The sequence below is a fragment of the Lacerta agilis genome, chromosome 11 (genome assembly GCF_009819535.1).
Source record: "Lacerta agilis isolate rLacAgi1 chromosome 11, rLacAgi1.pri, whole genome shotgun sequence".
NCBI classification, from domain to species: domain Eukaryota; kingdom Metazoa; phylum Chordata; class Lepidosauria; order Squamata; family Lacertidae; genus Lacerta; species Lacerta agilis.
Window position 1 is genome coordinate 44533394 of NC_046322.1, and position 25113 is coordinate 44558506.

Here is a 25113-nt window from a genome sequence, read left to right on the forward strand (position 1 = left end):
TATGTATCGGATAAGCAGACGAATGGCAGAAGATGGGCAAAAAGAGTTGGAGGACCGGGACACATTCTATTACAAAATAATACCCCATTATCTCATCTATACATCCTTGTACACAAAAGCAGACTAACATGCACTCTGCTACATATGAGGATCTCGGCACATCTGCCAACCAACAGGCGAAGCGCCCTTATACCAAATCAAACAACTACCGGCAATCCACTAAATCAGACCACTGATCCATCTAGCTCAGCACTGGCAATGGCTCACCAGGATTTCAGACTGGGGTCTTTCACAGCTTGGGACAGATGCTAGAGACTGAGCTTGGGACCTTCTGCATGCAAAGCATTGGGAGAAGGGGAAAGTAGAGTAGGTTTAGAAGGGGAAATGGAATTGGAGAAGTTTGGAAAGCACTGCTCAAGTGTCAATACATACGGTAACATTGTTACCACAAGACCAAAACATGCAAATACTTGCTACAAACCGAGATTATTACTAGGACAGACATGGAGGGGATGTCTGAAAGAGGACTGGAACTAAAAACTGTTTCTAAAGATGTCTGATTGCCGAAGAATTGATGCTTTTGAATTATGATGCTGGAGGAGACTCTTGAGAGTCACATGGACTGCAAGAAGATCAAACCCATCCATTCTGAAGGAAATCAGCCCTGAGTGCTCACTGGAAGGACAGATCCTGAAGCTGAGGCTCCAGTACTTTGGCCACCTCATGAGAAGAGAAGACTCCCTAGAAAAGACCCTGATGTTGGGAAAGATGGAGGTCACAAGGAGAAGGGGACGACAGAGGATGAGATGGTTGGATAGTGTTCTTGAAGTGACTAGCATGAGTTTGGCTAAACTGCGGGAGGCAGTGAAAGATAGGCGTGCCTGGCATACTCTGGTCCATGGGGTCACAAAGAGTCAGACACAACTGAACAACAACAACAACAGGCTTCCTGAAATAGCAGAGTCTTTCAAAGAACTGGTGGATTATACAGATATATCTATTAAATGATGGAAATTGTTGCAAAAAGAGCACCTAACATCACCATGCAACAATTATCAAGGTCAAATTTATGTTAGAGGAAGCACTGTAAGAAGTACATATAAGTAATTCTACCCTGTCAGGCACGAGATGGACAGAAAGGCCTATCTTTTTCTGAAAAGCTTACATCTGAAAAGCCCTGATGTCTTGAAACATACCCATTAGGGACTTAATTAGGAGGGACTAAAACATCTCTCTTCACCTGCAAAGCTTATTCCCTCCATCTAGCAAATTAGCCAGTGCATTAATTCTCTAAGTCAAGGCAGCCTTTCCGCTGAATTACGAATGAGCTATTTCAAATACTCCTCTCTCTCTCTCTCTCTTTGACTGACAAATCTCAAAAGTTAAATTTAATAAACCTCTCTTGGTGATGGTGGCCATGACTCACATGAGCAAAAATGTCTGAACAAAAACATTGGATTCTTATCCCATTATACATGACAAAGCTATCTTTAGCCATCTCATCCCTTGCTTTTTCCTGTAAGACCAATTGCAGTCGTTAACAGTCGTCAACAGGTTTTCCACACCTATCAGCCAATCACCCATTCCCACCACCCTTCTGAGTAATATCCCTCCCCACTCTCTCACTATATTTAAGGATCTGGTGACTTCCGTTTCAGTGTATCTGAAGAAGTGTGCATGCACACGAAAGCTCATACCAAGAACAAACTTAGTTGGTCTCTAAGGTGCTACTGGAAGGAATTTTTTTATTTCTTATTTTGTTATGAGCAAAAATGTCAAGGCTAGCAGATATCTCTAAAGCCCAGAAGCACTGGCATGAGTATGATAAAAAGTTCACAGAGGAACTGTGAAATAATAGTTTATAACAGGAACTCTGGTTTACTAAATTTCACCAGTTCAGTCAACTTCATAGCTATGGAGCACAAGGCAGTTATTTGCAAGACTCCACTATGCAAATTAATTGAATCCTCCACTTGGTCTGTTAAAACATTTGAATCATAGTTTCTTGGACTGACACATACATACATATTATACATAAATAATTTTAGACAGGTTTCTTTCTTCTTCTTTTCTACTTTCATAAATGCAAGCTAAGATTTCATAATCCAATTAGAAAATTGAGGAGGCAGCAAGAAAGCCTATGAGGAAAAGCAGACAGGCAAATTGTGTTTGGGTGTGTGTGTGTGTCTGTCTGTCTAATTTCCTAGATCAACTGTGCCTCTATAAACATGTAAGGGGTTGCATACTGCTAAGTAAGTAATCTGAATAGATGTGATGAAATTCATGGACCACAGTCAACCACTATTACTTCAACTGCCAAAATAAATAAGATGCATAGGGGTGTTTTTAGATTCAGGGGTGTGTTTTTTTTAATACAAAAACTTGCAAGAACACATTTGCTCACTAGATGGCAGCACAGTGTAACCAATGCATGATGCTTTGTGGCTATCGCATATGCCTTCAAAAAGGTCACATTATATGGTTAGATCATAAGATGTAATATTCTGTCAAACCCAAATGTAACGGGGATCCTATGCATATTTCCTCAGAGGTATGTCTCGCTGCATCCCAGTGAGCTTCGTGGCTGAGTAGGGATTTGAACTTTGGATTTCGCCGCCGGACGCTCTAACCACTATGCGCCACTGCTGGCTCTCTTGATGGCGGGGGGTGGGTGGGTGGGGGGGAAGCAGCAGTACCTTAACTTATCTTATCCAAACGAGCCAACAATCTAATCCAGGCTTCCTCAAACTCGGCCCTCCAGATGTTTTGAGACTACAATTCCTATCATCCCTGACCACTGGTCCTTCTAGGTAGGGATGATGGGAGTTGTAGTCCCAAAACATCTGGAGGGCCGAGTTTGAGGAAGCCTGATCTAATATTATATATATATATATATATCTTTTAAAGGTAGTAACAAAGCGGGGAGGGGAGGGGAAGAGAAGAGAGAGATCCTTCTTTTCCTCAGAGGCACCATAAAACTGAGAAGCGGGGGAAAGTGGTGGCGAAGGTGCACCGTAGCCTCTCTGCCACTAGGGGACGCGGGCGGACAGGCGGTGTCACGTGACCTACGCGCGCAACGGCGGCCTGCCTTCATTCTATCCACTCACCCGCAACGGCCGCACTCCGGCCTCCGCGCGCTGAGCTCCACGGGAAGCTCCCAGAGCCCCCCGCAGTCTTCCGCTTCTTCCTCGGGACCGCTCGCCGGAGCGGGAAGCGCGGGCCTACTCAGCAGCGGTTCCTCGTCTTTTCTGCCCCCCGCCGCATCCGTTGCCGGCGTCTCCCTCTCCTCCATCGCTTCTGGCCTGCGCCGGAACGTTCGGAAGAGGGCGCTAGGACCCCGCCGGTCCCCGAAAGTTGAAACGCGCCGAGGCCGGCCGTGTGATGGGGGAAAGGGCTTTCCTTCTTCTCCCGCCCCCGCCGGACATGCTCAGCCAATCAGAAACGCGGCTCCAGCCAATCGGGAAGCAGCGTGCTCTTCAAAGGCTTTGGCTGTTCCCGGCAGAATGCTGCCTTTGCCTCTTTTGAGCCGGGAAATACCTGTGCTAAGTGCTGGGTGCGAATCACCGTTTTACCTGGATCCTGAGAGTTCAGATGTGTTCTCCGCTTGTAGTAACGTCTAGGAAATCTTGTTTCTGCGGCACAGCAAGTTCTCCTATAGATCAGTTAATGATTAAGGAACTGGAAGTAAGAGAATAAGAAAATGGACAGTTTTCTCAGAGGGGGGATGTAGGAGGTGCAGATCCTCCAAAGATCAGCTTTATGAACAAGATTTTTTTTTTTAACTTGCTCATTAGTGATATTAGTACATTCAAGGAATGTACACTCATTCATATATTCACATACGTCATTCACAGAATGTGCAATCGCAATGATGCCACCAAAAGGAAATGGCTTCAATGAGCCTTATCACATGCGTCATTGAAGCAATTACTTTTTGCTGGTAGCAAGGCAGGGCATGCCAGTCCCGATGTACCGTATTTCCTGAAACAGTTTCCTACCAAGTAAGAATAGTGGCAGAGTTGGATGCAATGTCGCTCTTTATTTTTCTTATTTTCCAAACTCCATTGGTGAAGCTAGTTAATTTTAGACCTTGGACTTAATAGTCTTAGGAGTTCTCTTCTTCTCGCCCCCATGGGTCAACTTCAGTTGTAAAGCTCACTGGAGCAAGTTTGAAAAAGGGGAAATGAAGAGCAACACTAGATTCCACACTGCCACAATTCTTATTATTGAATGTAAACCTTTGTAAGAAACCTTTTCAGGAAGTACAACATGACTGACATGCCCTGCCTTGTTGCCAGTAAAATGGAATTGTTTCAATTGTAAGAAGTCATTGAATCTGTTTCCTTTTGCTTGCAGTAGATGTGTGCATACTAAAGATTGTTCACTTGCTGAATGTTACATGTGAATAACTATGAATGTACAGCTCTACTGCTTGTGTACCCAGGTTCAAAGACTGCACACTTATAGAATGTAAAAAAGAACACCCCTATAGAATTGCAAGTGAGCAGTGAAGTAGCCATGCTTGCTGATAACCACCAAATTGTGCATATTAATAATATTGCCAGGAGTTCTAGAAGGATCTTTCCAAACTGAATGGATAGTAAAATAGCAAATGCAATTCAATGTAAGCAAGTGAAAACTGATGGCACATTAGGGCAAAAAAATCCTAATTTCACATACTATGCTATGCTAAGAGAGCTTGAACTGGTGCTGGCTGACTAGGAATGAGAGAGACTGGGGCACAGTGGATAGCTGTGCAACAGCTTTGAAAAAGGCAAATTCCACGATAGGGATAAATGGAAAGGGATTGAAGATAAGATTGCCAGTATTGTCACACCATTACACAATACTACAGTGCAACTACACTTGGGATGATGTTTATTGTTATGGTCACTTCTCATCAGACTAGAACTGGAAAGGCTTCACAACTGGACAACCAAAAAGAGCAAGGGGATGAAGCAACTTACTTGTGATGAAAGGTTAGTTGGGGAGGGGCTAGTTTTAAAGAGAAAATATCCCTCAATACACGAAACTTATAGACATCCAGTAAAGCTGACTGTTGGAAGATTCAGGATAGACAATTAAAAAAATACTTCCCACCATGCATAGTTAAATGATGGGATTCTCTCTGACAAGATGTAGTGATGGCCACCAACCTGGATGATTTTAATAGATGTTTTGTAAATTCATGGAGGATAACGCTATCAGTTGTAACTATCCACGATGGCTAAGTTTAGAGCCTTCATGTTAGAGGCAATATGCCAGTTAATACCAGTTGCTATGAATGACAAGTGTTCATTGCACTTATGGCCTATTTGTGGGCTTTCAACAGATATCTGGTCAGTCACTGTGAGAATAAGATGCTAGATGTGCCTTTCATCTGATACAGCAGATATGTGAGCTTATTTCCTTAAGTCCCATGCACAATTCTTTGCAGTGTTAAGGGGGAAAGAAGATTTCATATGCCAACAGGTTCTGTGCTGCTAATATTAAGAAGTAAACAGCCCCTTTGCCCAGAAATCCACGCTGTGCTTTCACATGCAAGGACTTTGTGTGCCGAAGTATCATGTGTCAACATAGCCAGGGAGGCCCTAAGGTGTTTTCAGTACAAATACATCCAAACAATGTGAAAAGTGAAACTGAATAAAATTACTAAATGGCACGATACTGATCTGTAACAAAAAGAGAAGTTAATATCAATGATATAGAATATCAAGATATTCTAACTGCATAGAATTGCTTATACACAGTGTGTTGTAATTCTGGGGAAGGGGTACATGGGCCATACCTGGCAAAGGGGTCAAAGGAAGCAGCTGAACACATTGGGTCAGCTGTATGCAAGCCCTCATTTCGGAAATGCTGCTTCACTTCTGTGGTCTGCATATTTTCCCAACAACAAAGCTTTCAGCGGCCCTCTTCTCCCAGGGTGGCTGCTTCAGTGTGCTTCTTTCTCCAGAGTGGCAAAGTTTCCCTTTTCCACTTCAGTCTCCTCAGGAGTAAATTCAAAACCCCCCAGACCATCAGTTCCTCCCAGTAACTTCAGGTTTGTTTGTTTGTTTATTTATTTATTCATGAAATAAATAAAGGAGCTCAGGCTGGCAACAACAAACACTAAAACACCTTAAAAACAAACATCTTAAAAACAATTTGATACAGATGCAGACTGGGAAAACATTCCAAGGGAGTGCTCACAACAAAGAGGACAGGTGTATCCTGCCTCAATGTCTTTGGCCTAGACAGGACTTCTATCCCTCTCTAGGCACTTAGGTATATTTTTAAAAGATCCAAAATATTTCTGCTTAGTATTACTAAGTAATTATTATTTATTTTTATTAATGGCCATCTGTCATGGATGCTTTGGCTGAAAGTCCTGCATTGCAGGGGGTTGGACTAAATGACCCTTGGGTCCCTTTCAACTATACGGGTCTATGATTCTACGATTTATTAAATTTCTATACCACCCTTCATCCAAGGAGCACTTGGAGGTTTACAGTATCAAAACACACAACACAGTAACAAAACAAAAAATCAATACCCCCCAACAGCTTAAAAGGCCATTGTTTATATTAGCCAAAGGCATGGGCGGAGTGTTTTTGCCTAGTGCCTAAAGATATGTAACAGGTGCTAGGCGAGCCTCCCTGGGGAGGGCATTCCAGAAGCAAGGAGCTACTGCAGAAAAAGCCTGTTCCTGTTTTGCCAACCTCCGGACATCTCATGGAGCAGGCACAAAGAAGGGGAATTCCTTTACATCTATAGACATTTATTACTAGGCTGTTAGTGTGTTTGTTCCAAAGCATGCAAGTTAGTGATTTTGAGAGGTGGTGTTAGAGCTCGTTAGTACAGCTCATAAGTTGCATTCATGAGGTTCCTCCAGGTTCAGTTTCCACTTAAAGGTTCTCCAAAGGAAGTGCTAGCAAAGAACTATGTCTGAGACAGAGAGGTACTGTAAGGTAGATGAGGCATGTGCTCATAAGCGGGCAGTTTACATTCCTGTAATATGGTATAGTGAAGTATTTTTTGAAACGCACCAATGCTTATATCTCTGTAGTGGGATACTGAAGATAAGTTTTATAGGCATTCATGAATACATTAGTTACATTTCTTTTTTTAAAAAGGCTTTCAAATGTGCACGAACCATTTCTGGTATAGTATTGCACAGGGGGGAAAAAATCAGAGCAAAATATTCTGCCCCAAACCTATTTGATATTTCAGGATTGTGATTAATTTTGTTGGTATTGAAACTTTAAAACCATGATTTCACTTCTTAAAACAATGTTCTCCATGAGTAGCTCTGCCAATATGTTCTCGAATACTGCATAGAAATTACTCTTTTTTTGCAGCTCAATGTTAATTTTTCACTGAAGGTGTCCCTTTTCTGTAGATATTTCTGAACTATGAGAAATAATTGTTAAATAGGTTTGCCAACACCATGGAAAGTCCCCAATTTGAAACTCTTCTCTTCTGCATTCTCATTTAAGCCTTCTGCTTTCCATCCCATGGATTTCAGTAGTCAGTAACATATGATCATGAACAGCCATACAGTTAATTGCTTATGATAACCAAAAGAGGGGAACTTCAGAAAGAACTGCTGCCTGATTTTAGACAGTTGAACAAAAACTAAAATAGCAAGTTGCCTAAGTTCACAAATGAAGTCCTAAACTTTAAGAAACAGATTCATGTTTCTTTATACCAAGACCTCAATTCTGCTGAAAATAGTCAAGACGAAGGACATTTCCACACAGTAGATTATTGTGGAGCTGGTACTGTTCATCAGAAATTCTGAGTAAAGGTGCTTAGGTTATTCTGGAAATCCTATGCATACTTAGCAGTTAACACAGTGGTATATTTCTAAATAATCCATGCATAGGATTGCACTAAATAAACCATGCATAGAATTTTCTTCCACTGAAAGCATTAGGATTTTAATGACGACTGTCACATTGGTGTCAATGGTATATATTCAGAACTACCTTTAGCTGAATTGGAAACCAGCTGATTTTTTAAGTTTAAATTGAGGTTGCAATACTATATACATGTACCAGAGAGTAAGCTTACTTACTGGGAATAAGTAGACATGTGTAAGAGAGTGCTGCTAAAATCATTATACTAAAAGACAATTATTTTGGAATCCCACATTATTCTCTTTAGCATTTGTTAGTAACTGGGATAACCAGAAAATGCACAGGATTAACTATATTCCATGTATACAACTCTTCTTCTACTACTCCACCGACCTGAACTCAGATAATTTTTTTAAAGTATCAAGTTTTATAAAAACACATTTTTGTTTTCTCTACACACCACTTTTCCCTCACTTTACCCCAATACCTTCTCCTTGCCAGCATCACAAGGTCATGTCACATTATCTGGGAAAATATACTCTATTGATTTTAAATGTTTTTAAACCAGCTTCGCCTTAAAACAATGCTCAGGACATATAGCACAATAAGGTCACCTCACATTTATATAAGACTTAAAGCTAAATTCATAATGCCAGTTGCATCAGACGAGTTAACCTGACCTTTTCTGAAAATATATTCAAACTACAGTGACACTTAATATAATTACAATCCTATTTACATTTACTCAGCAGTAAGCCCCACTGAAATATGAAAAATGTTGCACTTTATGGCTACTGCATATTTCAAAGTGGCAGACTAATAATGGGAACGTAATGCACAAAAACAGTTTGAACTATTTTTTTGAGTGCAGAGGAAGCTGAGTGTGTAATGATACTGTAACAATGAGAGTGCTCCAGGATTACTATGGGGGGGGGGGTCAGTTACTATTTACAAATTATCCAGAACTGTTAATTTGTTTTTGGACAAACAGAAGGCAGGTGTTACGGTTTGCCACACATTAAGGTATCCCCTGCATGTGAAGAGACTCCAGCTGATTGAGTGGACACCAATAGTGGATCCAATAGTCAAGAAGCGGACTTCTGCATGTGCTGTTTAGGGAAATGAGTGGGGCAGATGAGGCTACTCAACATGGGAAGGTAGCCCCATATAGGAGAAGGAAAACTCCGATCCTAAACCTCCACTGCCTTGTGGCCATACTCATTTGTGAGAAAGGCTTCAGGAGTAAACTCTGCGGAACCATCTGTACTCACTGCCTTGTGGGACATCTTCAAGAGAAAAAGTCTAAGGAGGAGTAAATCCTATACAAATCCAAAGTGGAGCCTGTAAGGGGGTTGGAATGTGTCTTGTTTGTCTCCTTCCAGCAACTCCTGCAGCCAAGCTTGCGTCAAATGTATTGCTCTGCTTTCCTTTGGACTATATCAGGGAGGTATGGGGAGGGAGGGGGCAAGGTCTTATATCATCTGGGCAGCCCAAGTTCTCCATACACACTGCCTTGGTACTTCGATGCTGCTTATGCAGCAAAAGCAATGCAGGAGGCAGCAGTTATGAAAGCCGCAGCAGGTGAATGCCATTCTCCAACGGTTTTGACTTCACCCCCGAAGCCGTCCCGGGACTGACAAGATGCCAACCAACAAGGGTACAAGGTCGTTTTAGGGCCAGACCAGATGCAGTGCCATTCATGCAATTGCTAACGGTGTTCTGCTTCCTAGACATTTGTTAGTGGCTTAAAAAAAATGGAATTAGGAGATCCAGATCGAGACTTTGGTGAAGAGGAAGGTAGGGATAGTTTTTAGCTAACTTTCCTCTCCAAGGCTTTATTTTCTAACAGCAGAGCCGCGCTTCTTCACCAATTTGCCACGTACATCCCTTGGCTCCCAGTCTCCTCATATCCTCCTCCCACATCCTCACTGGACACTTTCACAGCTGCGTAGCCTTGGCTCCAGGATCCTCCCTGCGGGAACAGAACACACCGGCTCCTCTACCACACCCAGCCCGACACACTCTCCCCCACCCCACTCCACTCCACGCCACCCTTCCTCACGGTCATGACGAATACGTGACAACAGCCACACCCCGCCATGGACTACTAAACGGTTCTACTGCGCTTGCGCTCCTTCCTCCCTTAAGTCGACGTTCCTTCCCGAGCCACCAATGCGCCTGCGCGCGGGCGGCTCTGGCTTCCGTGTCTTTTTTGCTCCCAGAGGCACGCAGCCGCAACTGCGCATGTTCCGGACCTTATTCTCTCCCTCCCTCTCTCATAGTCCTAGCGCACGCGTACATAAACGATCCCTAATGGGGGGGGGGGGAAGGAGGGAGCTCGCGGGTTGCTGGGTGAACCGGACGACGTCATGGTCGATCCCGCTCTCGCGATGGTTCGATTCGCATGAGAGGGTCGGTCCGCTATTGTAGGCTGAGCGAGAGAGAGCTCTGCGAGGGCCAGTAGGAAGCCGGTTTGAGGGAGGAAGTCCGCGCTCGCGAGGGGCTCCTCCGCCCGCCCCCTGAGGTCACGGACGTTGCCTCTGCCCGCAAAGGGGAGGAGCCTCGGAGGAAGGCCCCGCCCCCCACTATGTGCCACCGACGCTGCCGCCGCCGCCCCCTGCGGGACTAGCCGCGGCCGAGCGGCTCCGGGTGTCTCAGCTGCCCTGCCCGTTGGGGGAGAGCGTCGGTTCTGAAAGCGGGAGGCAAGCCTCGCCGTTATGAACCTGCACCAGGTGCTGACGGGGGCTGTCAACCCCGGGGACAACTGCTTCTCCGTGGGGAATGTCGGCGGGCATCCCTTCACGGTGAGTCTTCCTCCTCTTCCTCCTCAGCTCCGGTGCCACCGCGGCAAGCGGGTCTCCACCTCTCAGGCCGCCTCCGACGACGCCCCTTCCCCGGGCAGCGTTCGGCCTCCCTCGGCCGGCAGGCGAAGAGGGCGCGCGGGCGGGCAGTTTGCGTCAGGGACGATGGCACCGGTGCGGGTGGGACGCTCGGCCGCCGGCAGGTGCCTTGTTCAAACACGCCCGAGACCGGAGCCGAGCCTGTGTTGGCGTCGGGAGCTGAGCGTGCACGAGATCGGGCCCTTGCTTTGCCATGACGGGGCAGATCAATTCCCTTTATTTTCCTGCTGCAAGCATTTTTGCCGCTGCTCTACCTTTTTTTTTTTTTTTTTGCAATAATGCGCACTCCTCATCTGAGCTGTGGTTAGTTTCCGAAGTGCTTGGGCGTAAGGGTGAGTCGGGTTGCATTAATGCCACAGAGGCATTCTCCACATGCTCAGAGGTATCTCCCTTTATTTTTATTAATTTGTATTGTTATTATTATTGTTGTTGTTGCTTTAGAGCCTTACGGTTTGAAACGTGTTCAGGGAGGCAGAGTTCTCCTTTTCTTTTGAAGGGAGATCAAGGACAACTGGCCAAGAGATAGGGCAGTTGTGGGCCCCTGGAAACATCTAGATTGTGATTGTCTTGTTTCTGAGGCTGTTATTGATCACCCTGCCTGTTATGTAACAGCTGTGCTTTCCAATCGAAAACATCTGGAAGTGACATTTGAGCGTGGTGTTTATATATTTGGCTTTGAGGTTTGAAATGCAGTACTCGCATTCTTGTGCACTTGTGACAAAATGTGTGTGATTGGGCAATCAAGACAAAGGGTCGTGCTAGAAACAACTTTTGGGCATATACAGTTCCTTATGGCTTAATTATTAGTACTATTTTTTGGTCATCATCTGAGGCTCTTCTTGGTGTTCCCTCTCTGTAAGAGTCCCAGAGGGTAGCCTTTTCTGTGTTGGCTCCCTGTTTGTCGAATACTCTCCCCAGAGAGGCTCACCTGGCACCTTCATACATATCTTTAGGTACCAGGGAAAAATGTTTCTCTATAACCAGACCTTTGCCTGATTAAACATTATATGGCCTTTTAAATGTGTTTGTGAGAGAGGAGTTATTGGTTTGCTTTTGTATTAGTATGTACTTTGTGCTCTCATTTTGTATTTTAAAGTTCACTTGCTTTTGCAGTTGATTGGAATTGATTGTAAGCCACAATTCCTGTTTTATACATAATGTCAAGTTAGAAATTGGAGATAGAGAAACTGAAACATGGTTTATTCCTCCTTTTAGCTGTGTGGGAAATACAGTTTGATCTTACTCCTTTCCTTAGGGATTTGCATTGCGTGTACACTGTATATTCTTTGTACTCCTGAATCACAGAAACATAAAATACAAAAAAACAACACACAACATACATAATAAGACAAAAACAAAACAATAGCCCTCCCTGAGTTATGACTAATTATAATGAGAATAAAGCATATTTTGGTGGTCTTTGGAAACATTTATTCTTCATAACTTGTTTCATAGTGAGACTTTTTTCTTGCGTTTTAACGCTACTTAATAGGATGGCAATAAAATATATTTCTTGATATCATAGAGTTAGAAGGGATCCCAAGGGTCATCTCGTCCAACCCCCTGTGATGCAGAAATCTTAACTAAATCATACATGACAGGTGGCCATCCACTTTCTGCTTAAAAACCACCAAGAAAAGAGAGCCCATCACCTCCTGAAGGAGTCTGTTCCACTATTGAACAACTCTGTTACTTGGGCCTGAACTTCTAAGCACGTTTGGTTTCTAGGCTCTTTCTGCCATATATCTCCTTGCTACAACATTTAATTATCTGAGATTTTGTCTGCATATTTATTGGAATGAAATGGTTAAACTCTTAAGTTTTGTTGCAGAGGTAGACCAGAAAAAGCTGATGAGTCTTACTACAGTCTTTCAGAGTATTTGCAACACTTGTTCTAAGACAGTGCTGGAAGTTCTGAAAACCTACTGTGTTGATTCCAGTTGTTATACCATAACAGAAACATGGGAAGTATTATTTTGGAATGTGTGTTCCAGACTTGCTGTGGGGTGTGTGTGTGTGTGTGTATCTTTCTATCTCTCTATATTCAACTTCGTAGCATTTCTTTTTTGCCAGTACTTTGTACATCATCAGGAAAAGTGAAAGTTTTCCAAGTTATGAACTTAAGTAAAATGCAACTGATCTTTTAAAATCACAGTATTTTCCATGCATAAGACAATGTTTTAAAAATTGCTTTAAAAGTTTAGTAAAAAGTTTGGGGTTGTCTTATACACAGATGGTGAATGCACAGTTGTTGTTTTTGTTTTTATTTTTTAAAAAAACCACTTATATTCTGTGAAGAAGCTGCCGGAACATTGTAGCCACTGTCCCTCCTGGGAGCCCAGCTTTGGTGAACTCTGAAGAAAGCTCAACAAATTTGCCCAATTTTGGGTGTTAGTGGAGCATGCTCTGCTGCTGCCCACACGTGTGCACCCCCCACCACCCTGTTTGATGTTTAACTGGGTTTTTTTTTTTAAATTTTGGGTTCAAAAAAATAGGGATTGTCTTATACATGGAGGTGTCTTATACATGCAAACTGTAGACTAGCTATTAATTCAAAGTAGTTGTAGCATGTGTCTTGGAAAATATTATATTATCTTTTAATCTCCCATCCCTGCAATAGTTGTGCAAGTAGGTAAACAATAATAAAAAGATGGTCCTCTGCATAATAGTCTAAGGGGCATGAAAGTAACTCCACTCCCATAGCATGTGCAAAGTATTGGATTGGCAAAATAGCAAGAAGTTCTTAAGACATGTTAAAAGGAGTTAGAACAATCAGACTACGAGAGAAAACAAAAAGTACACTCTTAAAATTAAAATTGTTAAATGCTTCAAATTTCCAAATCTAGCCATATATGAGTCATATCAGTGGATCAAGTAGCCTAGATTTATTTCCTCTGATGGGCAGCAGTTCTCTAAAGTTCCCTGCAGAATTATTCCACTACTCCCTGCCTTTCTACCTGAGATGGTTAACTGGAGACGTCAGGAATTGAAACTGGGACCTTGTGCTTGCTGAGTTCTATGAGCCACCCTCCATGTTTTTATTATGGCACCATCTAGTAAAATTCTAGTTCTTCAAGGTCTGACAGGTTCTTCATTGTTTTAAAAATGAGCAAATGAACATAAGCACTGTTTATCAAATAGTCCAAGAACATAGTAATGTCAACAGTAACTGCTTGTTGGTGTGAATTCAAGGAAGTGATTACATCACAAGTAGCTTGGGACATTTTTATCTTAGAGGTGACCTGGAAGGCCTTTTCCTTGTTTAAATGAAAATTCAACTATTTATTCATAAGTTTTCTGTTGTGAAAAGTTTCTAGAAGTAGGAAAAAATGCCACTGGTGTGGAGGATAAGTTGATGTTTTATTAAGATTGTATCTTTGTCATAGGAAAAGCTCTTTCTCCCAACACCCCTTTCTATATTGTTATGTCAAGAGATGCAATGAGGAAAACTGTGGGTGTTTTGTTTTGTTTTAAGCAGTGTTGACCATCAGTGCAATTGGGAGTGCATGGACATTGTTGCTGTAATATTATAGCAATGATATGCATTGATTTGTGTTGCTAAAGAAAGTTCTGAATGTCTTCCAGCTTCTGCTTTTCAGAGGGAGACTAAACATTTCTATTTTGCACCATCTAATTTAAGATTCAACCCTTAAATGTAGGTGTAAATCCCATTAATTTCATTAGGTAGAAACATGCCTATTATCAGACAAGACCAAACATTTAGGTGACAGCATCCTTCTCTATTTCCATTTTTAGACTATTAAAAACTAAGACAGGTATTTGTATTATACCCAGCAAAAAAGAAGTCCCACACACTCTTTTGTTTAAGGTAACATGAAGAAAAAATCTGATAAACTCAATAGATTGCTCATTGTTTTGGGAAGTTTTACTTGGTCCTAGTGCAGGTATTACTGCACTACTGCTTTGTGGATATTTTTCTTCTACTTGACTAACACAACTGCATAAATATTTTAATTGATTTCTGTTAAGTTTATTGCACTGAACAGGCTATTAATTCCTTCAGCCAATGTATTAAAAACTGTGGCTCAGCATTGGCAACATATTTAAATTCCTAGGCATCAGAATCAATACTTTAGGAGCCAGCATAACAATTTGAGGTACTGAATCCATGCAAAAAAGAACAAAATGCCAGCATTTTAAAGTGCTAGCATCACATTTTCAGTGCTTGCAGCAGTATGCCTCTTGAGTTCGCTGCCATTTGAGGGGTTGATGGGGTGCAGCTTCAGAATGGGACTGAAGAGTGAGGAGTCTTAGGATTTAACTGTATCCTTAACGAGTTGCTAAGCCTGAGCTGGAGATACTTTGGTTTTCATCAGTCTCTGCTATTTTCCTAATAACTTCCTTAAGCAATAGAATTGGTGGTCTGTTGTCCCCTTTGGGGACTGCCTACAGAGGCTGCCAGTCTGACTGATTGCATGTTAAGAACAATATGAGTTCCAGAAACATTGCAGTTTCTGTTGCTTTTTTACTTGTTGCTTCTCTCTGAATTTAGCAGCTGTGTCTAGTCTTATTACCTGGCAATACATATTTGGAGACTTGTAATGCGGATGTTCATACAGGGTTGGTCCTCCAAAGCTGCCCTGGAAGATCTTGATAAGGTTTAAGACAACGCACAGCCCAGTTTCTACATCTTCTATGATATGTTATGATTATGCTCTTTTAACAAAGCATAATGTGGCTCCTGGTCAAAAGTCTTATCAAAAGAGAGACAGGGTTGAGTTGGGAGCCGCTCAAACAACAATTGTTGTAACACTATCTGAGCAAACCTCATATGCTTCTCCAGTGATGGTGTGAAGAGGAAACCAAAAGCTTTCACTTCCAGATTCAGTTAGCCACAATTTAAAATACAGCTGCATTCCTAAGAAGTGTTCTGTGTTCATTATATTGTGCAAGTACCCAAAATATAATGTTGCAGTTGCATTAATGGGTGACAAGGCCATAAGAGTTCTTCCTGTTAGTTTGCAGTGTAGTTCAGCAATGTGTCTTTACTAGTGACCAGCTAGGTGCTCCTGGAAGCTTTCAAGCAGATTATGATATAACAATCTACTTTTGTCCATAGCAATGTAATAAAAATTAGGTTCAACCCCAGAAAGGGAGTCCATGAACCCAGGGGAGAGAGCCTTAGTAGGGCTCCCCTCCTCTCAAGAGCACTTATGAATAAATAGAGACGATACAGAATCTCCCAAAGCAAGGCGGTAGCCCTTTATTTATTACTGCTGCAGCAGGGTGTTTTTGCAAGCAAAAGACCCCGAACAAAGGTGCGCAAGCTCCTATATAGACTTTTGAAATCCCCCCCCCACCTCAAGACCACCCCTCCATACATTAGAATTATGTCACAAATTGGGAGGGTCTGGTAGCATCTTGGACCCTGCCCCCATGTCTCCTCTCGCCCTCCACCAAAAACCCATCAGGTGAAACAAAAGATATTTACATTTCCCTATCTCCCAGCCAAGTTAATCACACCTTTTGACACTCAGATATCAGGATGCCAGAGATTATCACTCAGGCAGAGGTCTGCTGAGTAGCTGGAGGGGCAACCCCCCCTTTGTTCCTGAGACAAAGAAATACCTACTTGGTCAATTGGGAGTGAGGCCTGTCTTCCTGTGCTGGTTTTCAGACATGTGGCCTTATTTGTTTTGGTACATTAATAACAATTATTATATATAAATAAAATACCTTAAAATTCTTACAACAGCATCCTGTAATCAAAAGAGAGCCAGCATGGTATAATGGTTAGAGTATTGAACTAAAATCTGGGAGACCAGGATTCAAGTCTCCACTTGGCCATAAAGCACACTGGGTGACATTGGACCAATCCCTACCTGTCAGCATAATCTACCTCACAAGGTTGTTGTTGGGATTAAATGAAGAGGGGAAGAACCATGTATACCATCTTGAACTCATTGAAGGAAAGGATGGGATAATAAGCTAACTAACTAACTAACTAACTAACTAACTAACTAACATTGTCCCTAAATGTAGAAGTTCAGTTTTTTGGCCTACTTGAGTCTCTAGCAATATCCTAAAGGCAGATTAGTGTTGTAGGTATACGTGCAATGAGATTAACCTCTCCAGGGAGATTGCAGGAGCTAGGAGAGAAACAGGGTACACTTCATTCCCCACACCCTTCTGAAAATTTTCTCACCCCCATATAGACCAAGTTCTCACAAAACATTAAACCATTGTTCCAAATAAACTATATGTTTAAACACAAGTGCTTTTCTCCCCTTTGCTCCTTACTGCACTGCATGGGGCCAGAAACATGTCTGAGTCTGAAGTTTGAGCCCAGGCTTATGGTTTGTCTCTCTCTAAGCAGACCATAAGCAGAAGCTAAACTTCTTGGATTTGACTTTATATAAGTGTATAAATGCTTGTGTTTGTTCACAAGAGATGTATTTTGCTGAATTTGTGTGAAAGTACCGGTAATTATTGGGACGCAGGTGGCGCTGTGGGTTAAATCACAGAGCCTAGGGCTCGCTGATCAGAAGGTCGGCGGTTTGAATCCCCGCGATGGGTTGAGCTCCCATTGCTCAGTCCCAGCTCCTTCCCACCTAGCAGTTCGAAAGCACGTCAAAGTGCAAGTAGATAAATAGGTACCGCTCTGGCGGGAAGGTAAACGGCGTTTCCGTGCACTGCTCTGGTTCACCAGAAGCGGCTTAGTCATGCTGGCCACATAACCCGGAAGCTGTATGCCCGCTCTCTCAGCCAGTAATGCGAGATGAGCGCCGCAACCCCAGAGTCGGACACGACTCGACCTAATGGTCAGGGGTCCCTTTACCTTTACCTAGTTATTGAAATAACTTAACTGTTATCCAGTCAGGATGTGTATGCTACTTACAAAGTGGCTTTTCTCATAGCAGCAATACAAAGCTTTAATTTTTTTGTTAAGGATGGTTCAGTGGATTAAATATGTGGCCACACATATAAACCAGATGATTAGGTAAATGGGATTTAAAGATTAATTACTGAAATACACCTTCCTTTGAATTGTCTTACAAAAAAAATACAGAGCAGTTATACAATTTCCTTTTTTTCTAGGCATACGCATCAGGATGTGATATTGTGATATTGGGGACTGATTTTGAAAGATTACAAATAATTCCTGGAGCAAAACATGGAAATATACAAGTGGGATGTGTAGATTGCTCTATGCAACAAGGGAAGGTAAGTAGTAGTGCTACTCTTGTTAAATTTACCTATCTGATTTGTTCTTGTAATATGTCTTTTGCAATGCCATCCTGTCTGAAGGTGATATTAAACTATTCAAATACTTTTAGTACTAACCCTTCACAAGGACCTGCATGTAAGTAGATAAAATTATGCTTCCAGCTATCCTGCTATTTCAATTCCTCTGCTAGAGACTCCTGTTTATATTCTAGAGCAGGGGTCCCCAAACTAAGGCCCGCAGGCCAGATACAGCCCACACGAGCCAATTATGCTGCCGCCGCCCGCACTTACCAGTGCAGCACGGCTGCCCATCTCCGGGTCGGCACAGCACTGGAAATAGCTTGTGCGCATGCGCAAGCGTCGTTTCTGGCGCGGGGCAGCACTGGAAGTAGCTTGTGTGCATGCAAAAGTTTCATTTCCGGTGCACTTCCAGGTCTGCGGAGGCCTATGCACACACGCACAAGCTATTTCCGGTGCCGCGCCGGAAAAAACGAGTGTGCGCGCATATGGGCATGCGCTCCCCTGCCCTCTGGCCCGCCGCGCGATCGGCGCCAGAGGAACCGGCCCAAGGCTAGTTAAGTTTAGGGACCCGTGTTCTAGAGTCTGATACAGTACTGTGTTTTTGAAGAACAGTTTGGTCATCATTATGCTACAAAGTTCTTTGTGAATGTGGGCCCAAGTCCACACAAAGGCAGGCACTTCCAACAGCGGTGGGTACATAGCCAGCTAAGACATCTTGTGGCTGAGTTAGTACAGGATTTTTCATGAGACTATCTTCTTTTGTTTTCTTGGCTATCACATGTTGTTTGTTTGGGCAAGAAACAAACCACGATTTTGATGACACAATACAGGGCTTTGCTGTTTGTTGTTCCTGCCATAGCCAGGATGGGACGAAAGTGAAACAAACTTAGAGCAGCCTGCAGCAGCACTCTGCTGATATGCATTAAACCATAGTTAATATTTAACTGTGTTTGAATATAACACATGAACCATGCCAGCATCAAAACATAGCACCTTGGAGAGAAGTCCTGAATGAGAAGTCTCTTCATGCTATTTGAAATGTTAAGAGATGGTTGTATAGTAGGAGACACACATAGTAATTTACTGTTGTAAGTGAAACTTAAAACCAATTTTAAAAAATCAGCTGAGAGTTACCTTAAAACAGATTTCTTGATGAGCTCTCTTAGCCTCTCTTGATGTTTAAGAAACTGTCTTAGGATTCTGGATTCTCTGTTTTATCCAACATTGCTTTCTCCTTTGCTGATAAGGTGTGCTTGATTTTGCTCATACATCCACTCTCTGAACTTCTTGCCTTTTTTCTTTTTATTTCTGAAACTGCATAAGCATAGATCATGAAAGGAAAATGAACATCCTTCTGTTAGGAAAGGTGTGGATTTAAAGACACTACCAAATTCATAAACTTTCCCCCAACATAAGATGTCTCTTCGCAGTTGAGATCGACGTGAGAATGAAATACTGGAGATTATCAGTTTCTTTATTAAGCACACAATACCTTTCTGCCTTCTTATTGCCTTTACTACTCTAGATTTTGTACAGTTCTGACAGGATTCTAGTTGGCATTTTTAGGTCATGCTCATGTGTAGATTGCTTTGCCTTGTAATTTGTTTTTGTAATAGATTTTTAATCTTGATTCTGCTTCTCACTGCATTTTTCCATAATTTCTGCAAAAGTAACACTATAAAGTTTTCTTTTTAAAAAAAGAACTGTTCATGAAAATAATAGTGCATTATACATAATATAATATATATATATAATTTTATATTGTGCATGAAAGTGGAATATAGTTCTGACATGATGATAGTTGAAGTTAAAATATTTAAACTTCTTTTCATCAGTTTCCCCTAAGTTTTTTGGATCTGCTTCTCCAGTTCCGTGCAATATGTAAAATAGCTATTTATGTCTCTGTTATTGCCTCACATACAAATACTGTATACATAGGTTGTTTCTCTTTGCTCTTTTTTTACCCTTGCTTGTTTTTCATCCTTTTATTTCAAACTGACGGGGTTTTTTTTTTTTTTTTTTACTTTTTTGCTTTAGATTTTGCAAATGTTCCTTACATGTTAACATCTTGTATGTATTCTTTTTCAAAGAACTCTTGACACCCAGGAATGCTGAATTCTGATCTGTATCACACATTTCTTATCATGTTTCAGAGTATCTTTTACATGCATATCACTTCCTCACCCCATTTAAAATACATGAACCATATAAATTGAACAAATGTAATTGTGCATTTTAGCTTCCAGCCTCAGGGTATTTAGATATATTGTGAGTCTTAATAGAGCTATATGTAGCCATTTCCTAAACAAATGAATATTGTGTATGTTTGGAATAACTTAGTTGCCATTTCTGTGATGGCGACTCTTTGCATGGAGATACAAACAAGTTTATGGCTATGGAAGGAAAGCAACACAGCCTGCGAGTAAATACAAACTAATTTTAAAATGCTATTTGCTTTAGATTGCAGCTTCTTATGGGAATGTGATTTGTATATTTGAGCCAGTTCAACACCTAAAACAGAAGAGTAGTCATCATACTGTAAGTAATTTATCTTTTCTACCTTTGCTAAGCATTTGCATTGTGAATTGTAATTTATTTGAAGCCATGGAGGGAAAATGTTCTAGGTGTGTGTGTTTTTCCAGAGGGAACAGAATTTTGGGGGGTGGGGGTGGGGGGAGTGGAAAAATGCAATACTTGTTTTTTATGCACTCTTTAAATATCAAAAGTAACTTTATTACTTTAGGAACATAAAATGCCTTATGCATAGATGTCAAGTTTTCCCTTTTCTTGTGAGGAATCCTATTCGGCATAATGGAATTTCCCTTTAAAAAAGAGAGAACTTGACAGCTATGCTTATGTGTAACTTCGTTTACCATAGAATTATTGTTTGTGGTATATTGAAAGTACAGTATATGCAGACAATAATTACAAATTAATTAATTTTTTTAAGTTTTTGTTGCAAATGGAGCTACAAGCTGCTGAAATGTAAGGAACTAGCATCTATGTGGTTTTTCCACTTTATGATGAGCGGGCAAAAAACATAAAAAACAGAAACCATCAAAATGGTGGTAAAACAAATTACTGTTGAAATCAGCTTCTGCATTTTCACATGCCAGTTTATTTCTTGATTTGTTGCAAACATTTCTAGACATAGACCAGTTTCTTTTGCGTGCTGTAGATTTGATGCAAGTATTTCCAAACATAGAGCAGTTTCTTTCAGATGCGCCGACTTGCTTACTGGCCTCTGGGAAAGTCATGGGAGGGCAATGACCTTCCCAGAGCCGCATGGGGAGCAGTCCTCTGCCTCACTGGGGTGGGGTGGGACGGTTCCTGGGGTTCCTGACTTCGAATGTTTTCCCCTTTGCATGCGGACTCCTGGAACAAAACTCTTGTGTAAGTTTTGGGCTCATTGTAATGAAGTTTTAGTTTCAGCTTATAGAACTGAACTTTTAGAGCTTGTCATTGATCTCAGTTATTTGGAAATACTATCCAATAGTTGCTGAAGGAAGTTTGGCAGATCAGTCTTCTGAATTCATTATGCTTTAATTGACAACTATGCCAACTGAATATAAGTGTTTAGAAACAATTTGTATTGCATTTGTGTTTGGTTTTTAGGGATTACATTATCAGTGGCAGAAGTCAGACCAAATTTTACTGGAAGATGCGGTTCATAACTTAACATGGGATCCGACAGGTAAATACAGAAACAGCTGAATGTTTGCCTTTCCTTTCTCCCTGCCTTTAAATAAATTATATTGTGGCTAACATAATTAATAATAAACAAACAAACAAACAAATTAAATGGAATTCATATTTAGGCATGTTTCTAACATGTAAGCATGTAGTGTTAGGCAGAGCAATCCTGTAGGATGGAGGTGGGGGGGAGTACAGTGGTACCTTGGGTTACAGACACTTCAGGTTACAGACGCTTTAGGTTACAGACTCTGCTAACCCAGAAATAGTACCTCGGGTTAAGAACTTTGCTTCAGGATAAGAACAGAAATTGTGCTCTGGCGGCACAGCGGCAGCGGGAGGCCCCATTAGCTAAAGTGGTGCTTCAGGTTAAGAACAGTTTCAGGTTAAGAACAGACCTCCAGAACGAATTAAGTTCTTAACCCGAGGTACCACTGTATATGTAATAGAAAAATCACCCAATCTCATGCTTCACTGCTATTATTATTATTAATTAAATTTGTATATAGCCGTAAATTTCAGAGCAGTTCACAGCATAAAATTAATGCTGGTTAGGGAGAATAGAGAATGGCTAGAGGGGAAATAAGTGTGTTAGCGGAAGGACTGGCATAATTCTCCACCCTGCCTCCCCATCTCAGGGGTATGCCTGGGGAGTGGGAGTGCTTTGAATCCAGGGGAACCCAAGCATCCCCTGAAGTAGACCATTCTCAAGTACCCTTCTTTTCCAAATTTCCTCTCTTCCTCTCAAACCACACACCCCAACCTTGGTTTCTGTATTTCTGTAACTGACTGACTTGAATATATGTTGAAGCTTGTGATGCTATGCAGAATTGATTATTTTTTTCTGCTTGAGGGTGGATGAATAAGAGGCATTTATATGAATGAATTGGAAAAAAACACGTTTAAATAGCATAACGGGGGTCGGACTAGAGGACTCTATGATTCTATGGAAATTTGATATAAACAGCACTGCTTTTCAGTCATTTCTTACAACACGGTCCCCACTTCCTAAATCTTAGAATTCACATGCTACTTTATCAGTATTTTTAATTTGAAAGAAATTGACCAGGACAATGCATATTGCTCACCTAACTTGTGTTACAGGATTCCTAGCAAACTCAAAGCCTCATCCCCTCCCCCCTCCCCTATGCATGATACTGTGCAGTTAAGGTTTCAGTGTATCTAACTTGGAATTAGCCAATATGGTGCCCAGATGTTGTTGGACTCAGCTTTGACCTTTAGCTATGTTGGCTGGGACTGGTTGGAGCTGGAGACCAGTGACATCTGGCTACTCTGATCTAGAAGTTCTTCCTACTATCCCTTACTCTTCGGCTGGACACCAAAAAGCTGTTCTTTGACTAGTTAGCAAGAGTTGAGTGACATTGAGATTCCCTACAGCCATCATTGTTCTTTCATGCTTCCAAGTCCTTCTGGTCTATCATTCCTCATGTATGTGTCTACTGAGTTCCCAACATCTCTTAATGCTTACCCTCCTAACAGGGCCGTCTCATCCATAGGGGCTAGTGGCGCAGCGCGCCAGGGCGCCGGCCCCCCAGGGGCGCCCCCGCAAGCCCGCCGGCATACCGGGTGCCCCCCTCCCCAACCCACCCCCTCCCCCACGGGCGGGCTGGCGGCCGGGCGCTCACACGCCAGCAGCACAGCCGCTGCAGCCCATGCCGCTCCCGAAGAGGCTGTGAGCTAGCCGCCCTCACCTCCCGTCCCGGGAGAACTGGAAGGGCGCGCAGAGCCCCGCGCCGCTCCAGTGCCACGCCCCTCATCCCCTGCTTGTCCACCCCCCTCCCGAGAGGTGGCACGCCGGGGCGCCAGAGGGATCGCCACGCCACGTCAGCCGATCTCCCTAAGACGGCCCTGCCTCCTAAAGAGAATCCTTTACACAGGCCTGCCCCATCTGTTCATAAGGCACTTGGCAGTTAAAAATGGAATTTTACTAGCTGAGTCAGTGTAGTCAGAGAAGCTGCTGAGGTACCTTGCTGGTAAGTGAAGCTAGATCGATCTCTTCCCTTCCTCTAGGCAACATCAAATAAAGATGGAATTCTGATAGCTGGATTGGCATGCATGTTTTTGCCAGTTGACTTCTTGCCAATTTGCCATCTTGCAGGACAGTTGCCAATTCTAGTCTTTGTGTATGCAAATGAAGTGGTTTCATTATGAGTAGTTCAGATTGATCACCTAAAACTTTATAGATTCTGGTGTATATTTCAGAGTATATAGTTGGTTTATAGTTATATTGTTTGTTACAGTTATTTCAGAGTCTATAGTTTGACTTCATCTACTATTATTCTAATTTATGTGTACACATTTTCAAAATCTAGGCTCCCGTCTATTGACGGCTTGCAGTTGTTTGCAGCTTTGGTCCAATGTCAATTATGAAAACCCATCAGAAGATGAAAATCCTGAAAAAACAGAAGCTCGGAATTGGAGAATCATTTGGCAGTGCAAGTAAGAAATATATTAAGACCAATTTACACTTATTTTTGAACCTGGTGGACCGGTGCATTACTCCAAAGTAGTATATTTAAATGATAAGTATACCCCAGAGTTGTCCGCGACTGGACCTAATGGTCAGGGGTCCCTGTACCTTTTTATACTGCAATTCAATTTTAATATATGCTTTTTATTAGCTTATTATTACAACACAAACACACACAATGAACAGACTTTTAAAAATACAGATACAAAACAAATAATAAACATATATCCATATTTCAATTCTTATTCTTTTCTAATAGACTTCCTTTTTCCTCAATGCGGGTCTAATTTCATATTTGGTAAACTGAGAAAGTAACAAGATGCAATATACTGCAATTCAGTTCATTTGGTGTGAGCCAATCATTGTATGTTGTTCCCCAGATTAAAAAGTGTTATATATGAGATACTTTCCAAAATATGTAGTAGATGTTCCATCTCTACAGCATAGAGCATATGGAAGTGCATATGAATATTTAGCACCCTTTTACTCTAAGAAGGGCCATCCAGCACAAATAAAGCAAACAATGCAAATGCTAAGAAGTGAAACAGAGTTTCAACAGATTTTACTAAGCTTTATAATTGTAAAACCTGTGTTAATGTTGTAACTTTGTTTTTGGTAGGTGAACAGCCAAGCAAACCACATAAGTTGTATCATCAGTTTTGCAATTAATCATCTGCAACTAAAACAAAAACAATTGAATTTCAAATAAGTGATTTTGCCAGCTCTAATATTTAGCTCAAGTTCAGTTTTATTAAGCTTTTGAGGTATCAAATAATGATGAACATTTTTTTACCCCTTTTCTTTTCTGCTGTTCACAGAACTGCTTCTGAAATTCAGCTAATGAAGTTTTCACCAGATGGGGAATTTTTTGCTACTGCAGGAAAGGTAAACCAGTTTCATAGGATCTGAAATATATCTCTTATTTTAACTTCACACCTAGAGTAATTACAATAAAAATACAATAAAACATTTTTCCAAA

General features: G+C 41.8%; 2 protein-coding genes across 3 annotated transcripts in view; one reads left to right on the top strand and one right to left on the bottom strand.

Annotated features, from left to right (window-relative positions):
* DTWD2 (DTW domain containing 2) overlaps positions 1-3307 on the bottom strand; it is an 85917-nt gene extending 82610 nt beyond the window's left edge. For both annotated transcript variants that reach the window (XM_033164164.1, XM_033164165.1), the window contains exon 1: positions 3108-3307. In XM_033164164.1, coding sequence (XP_033020055.1) covers positions 3108-3292 — 185 coding nt within the window. In that variant the 5' untranslated portion in view covers positions 3293-3307. The remainder of the gene's footprint in view (positions 1-3107) is intronic.
* Positions 3308-10447: 7140 nt separating this feature from the next.
* Positions 10448-25113, top strand: part of DMXL1 (Dmx like 1) — a 69583-nt gene continuing 54917 nt past the window's right edge. The window contains 6 exon segments of the mRNA XM_033164138.1: positions 10448-10645; positions 17801-17926; positions 20411-20488; positions 21566-21644; positions 23977-24103; positions 24953-25019. Of these exon segments, the coding sequence (XP_033020029.1) occupies positions 10559-10645; positions 17801-17926; positions 20411-20488; positions 21566-21644; positions 23977-24103; positions 24953-25019 (564 nt within the window). The 5' untranslated portion in view covers positions 10448-10558.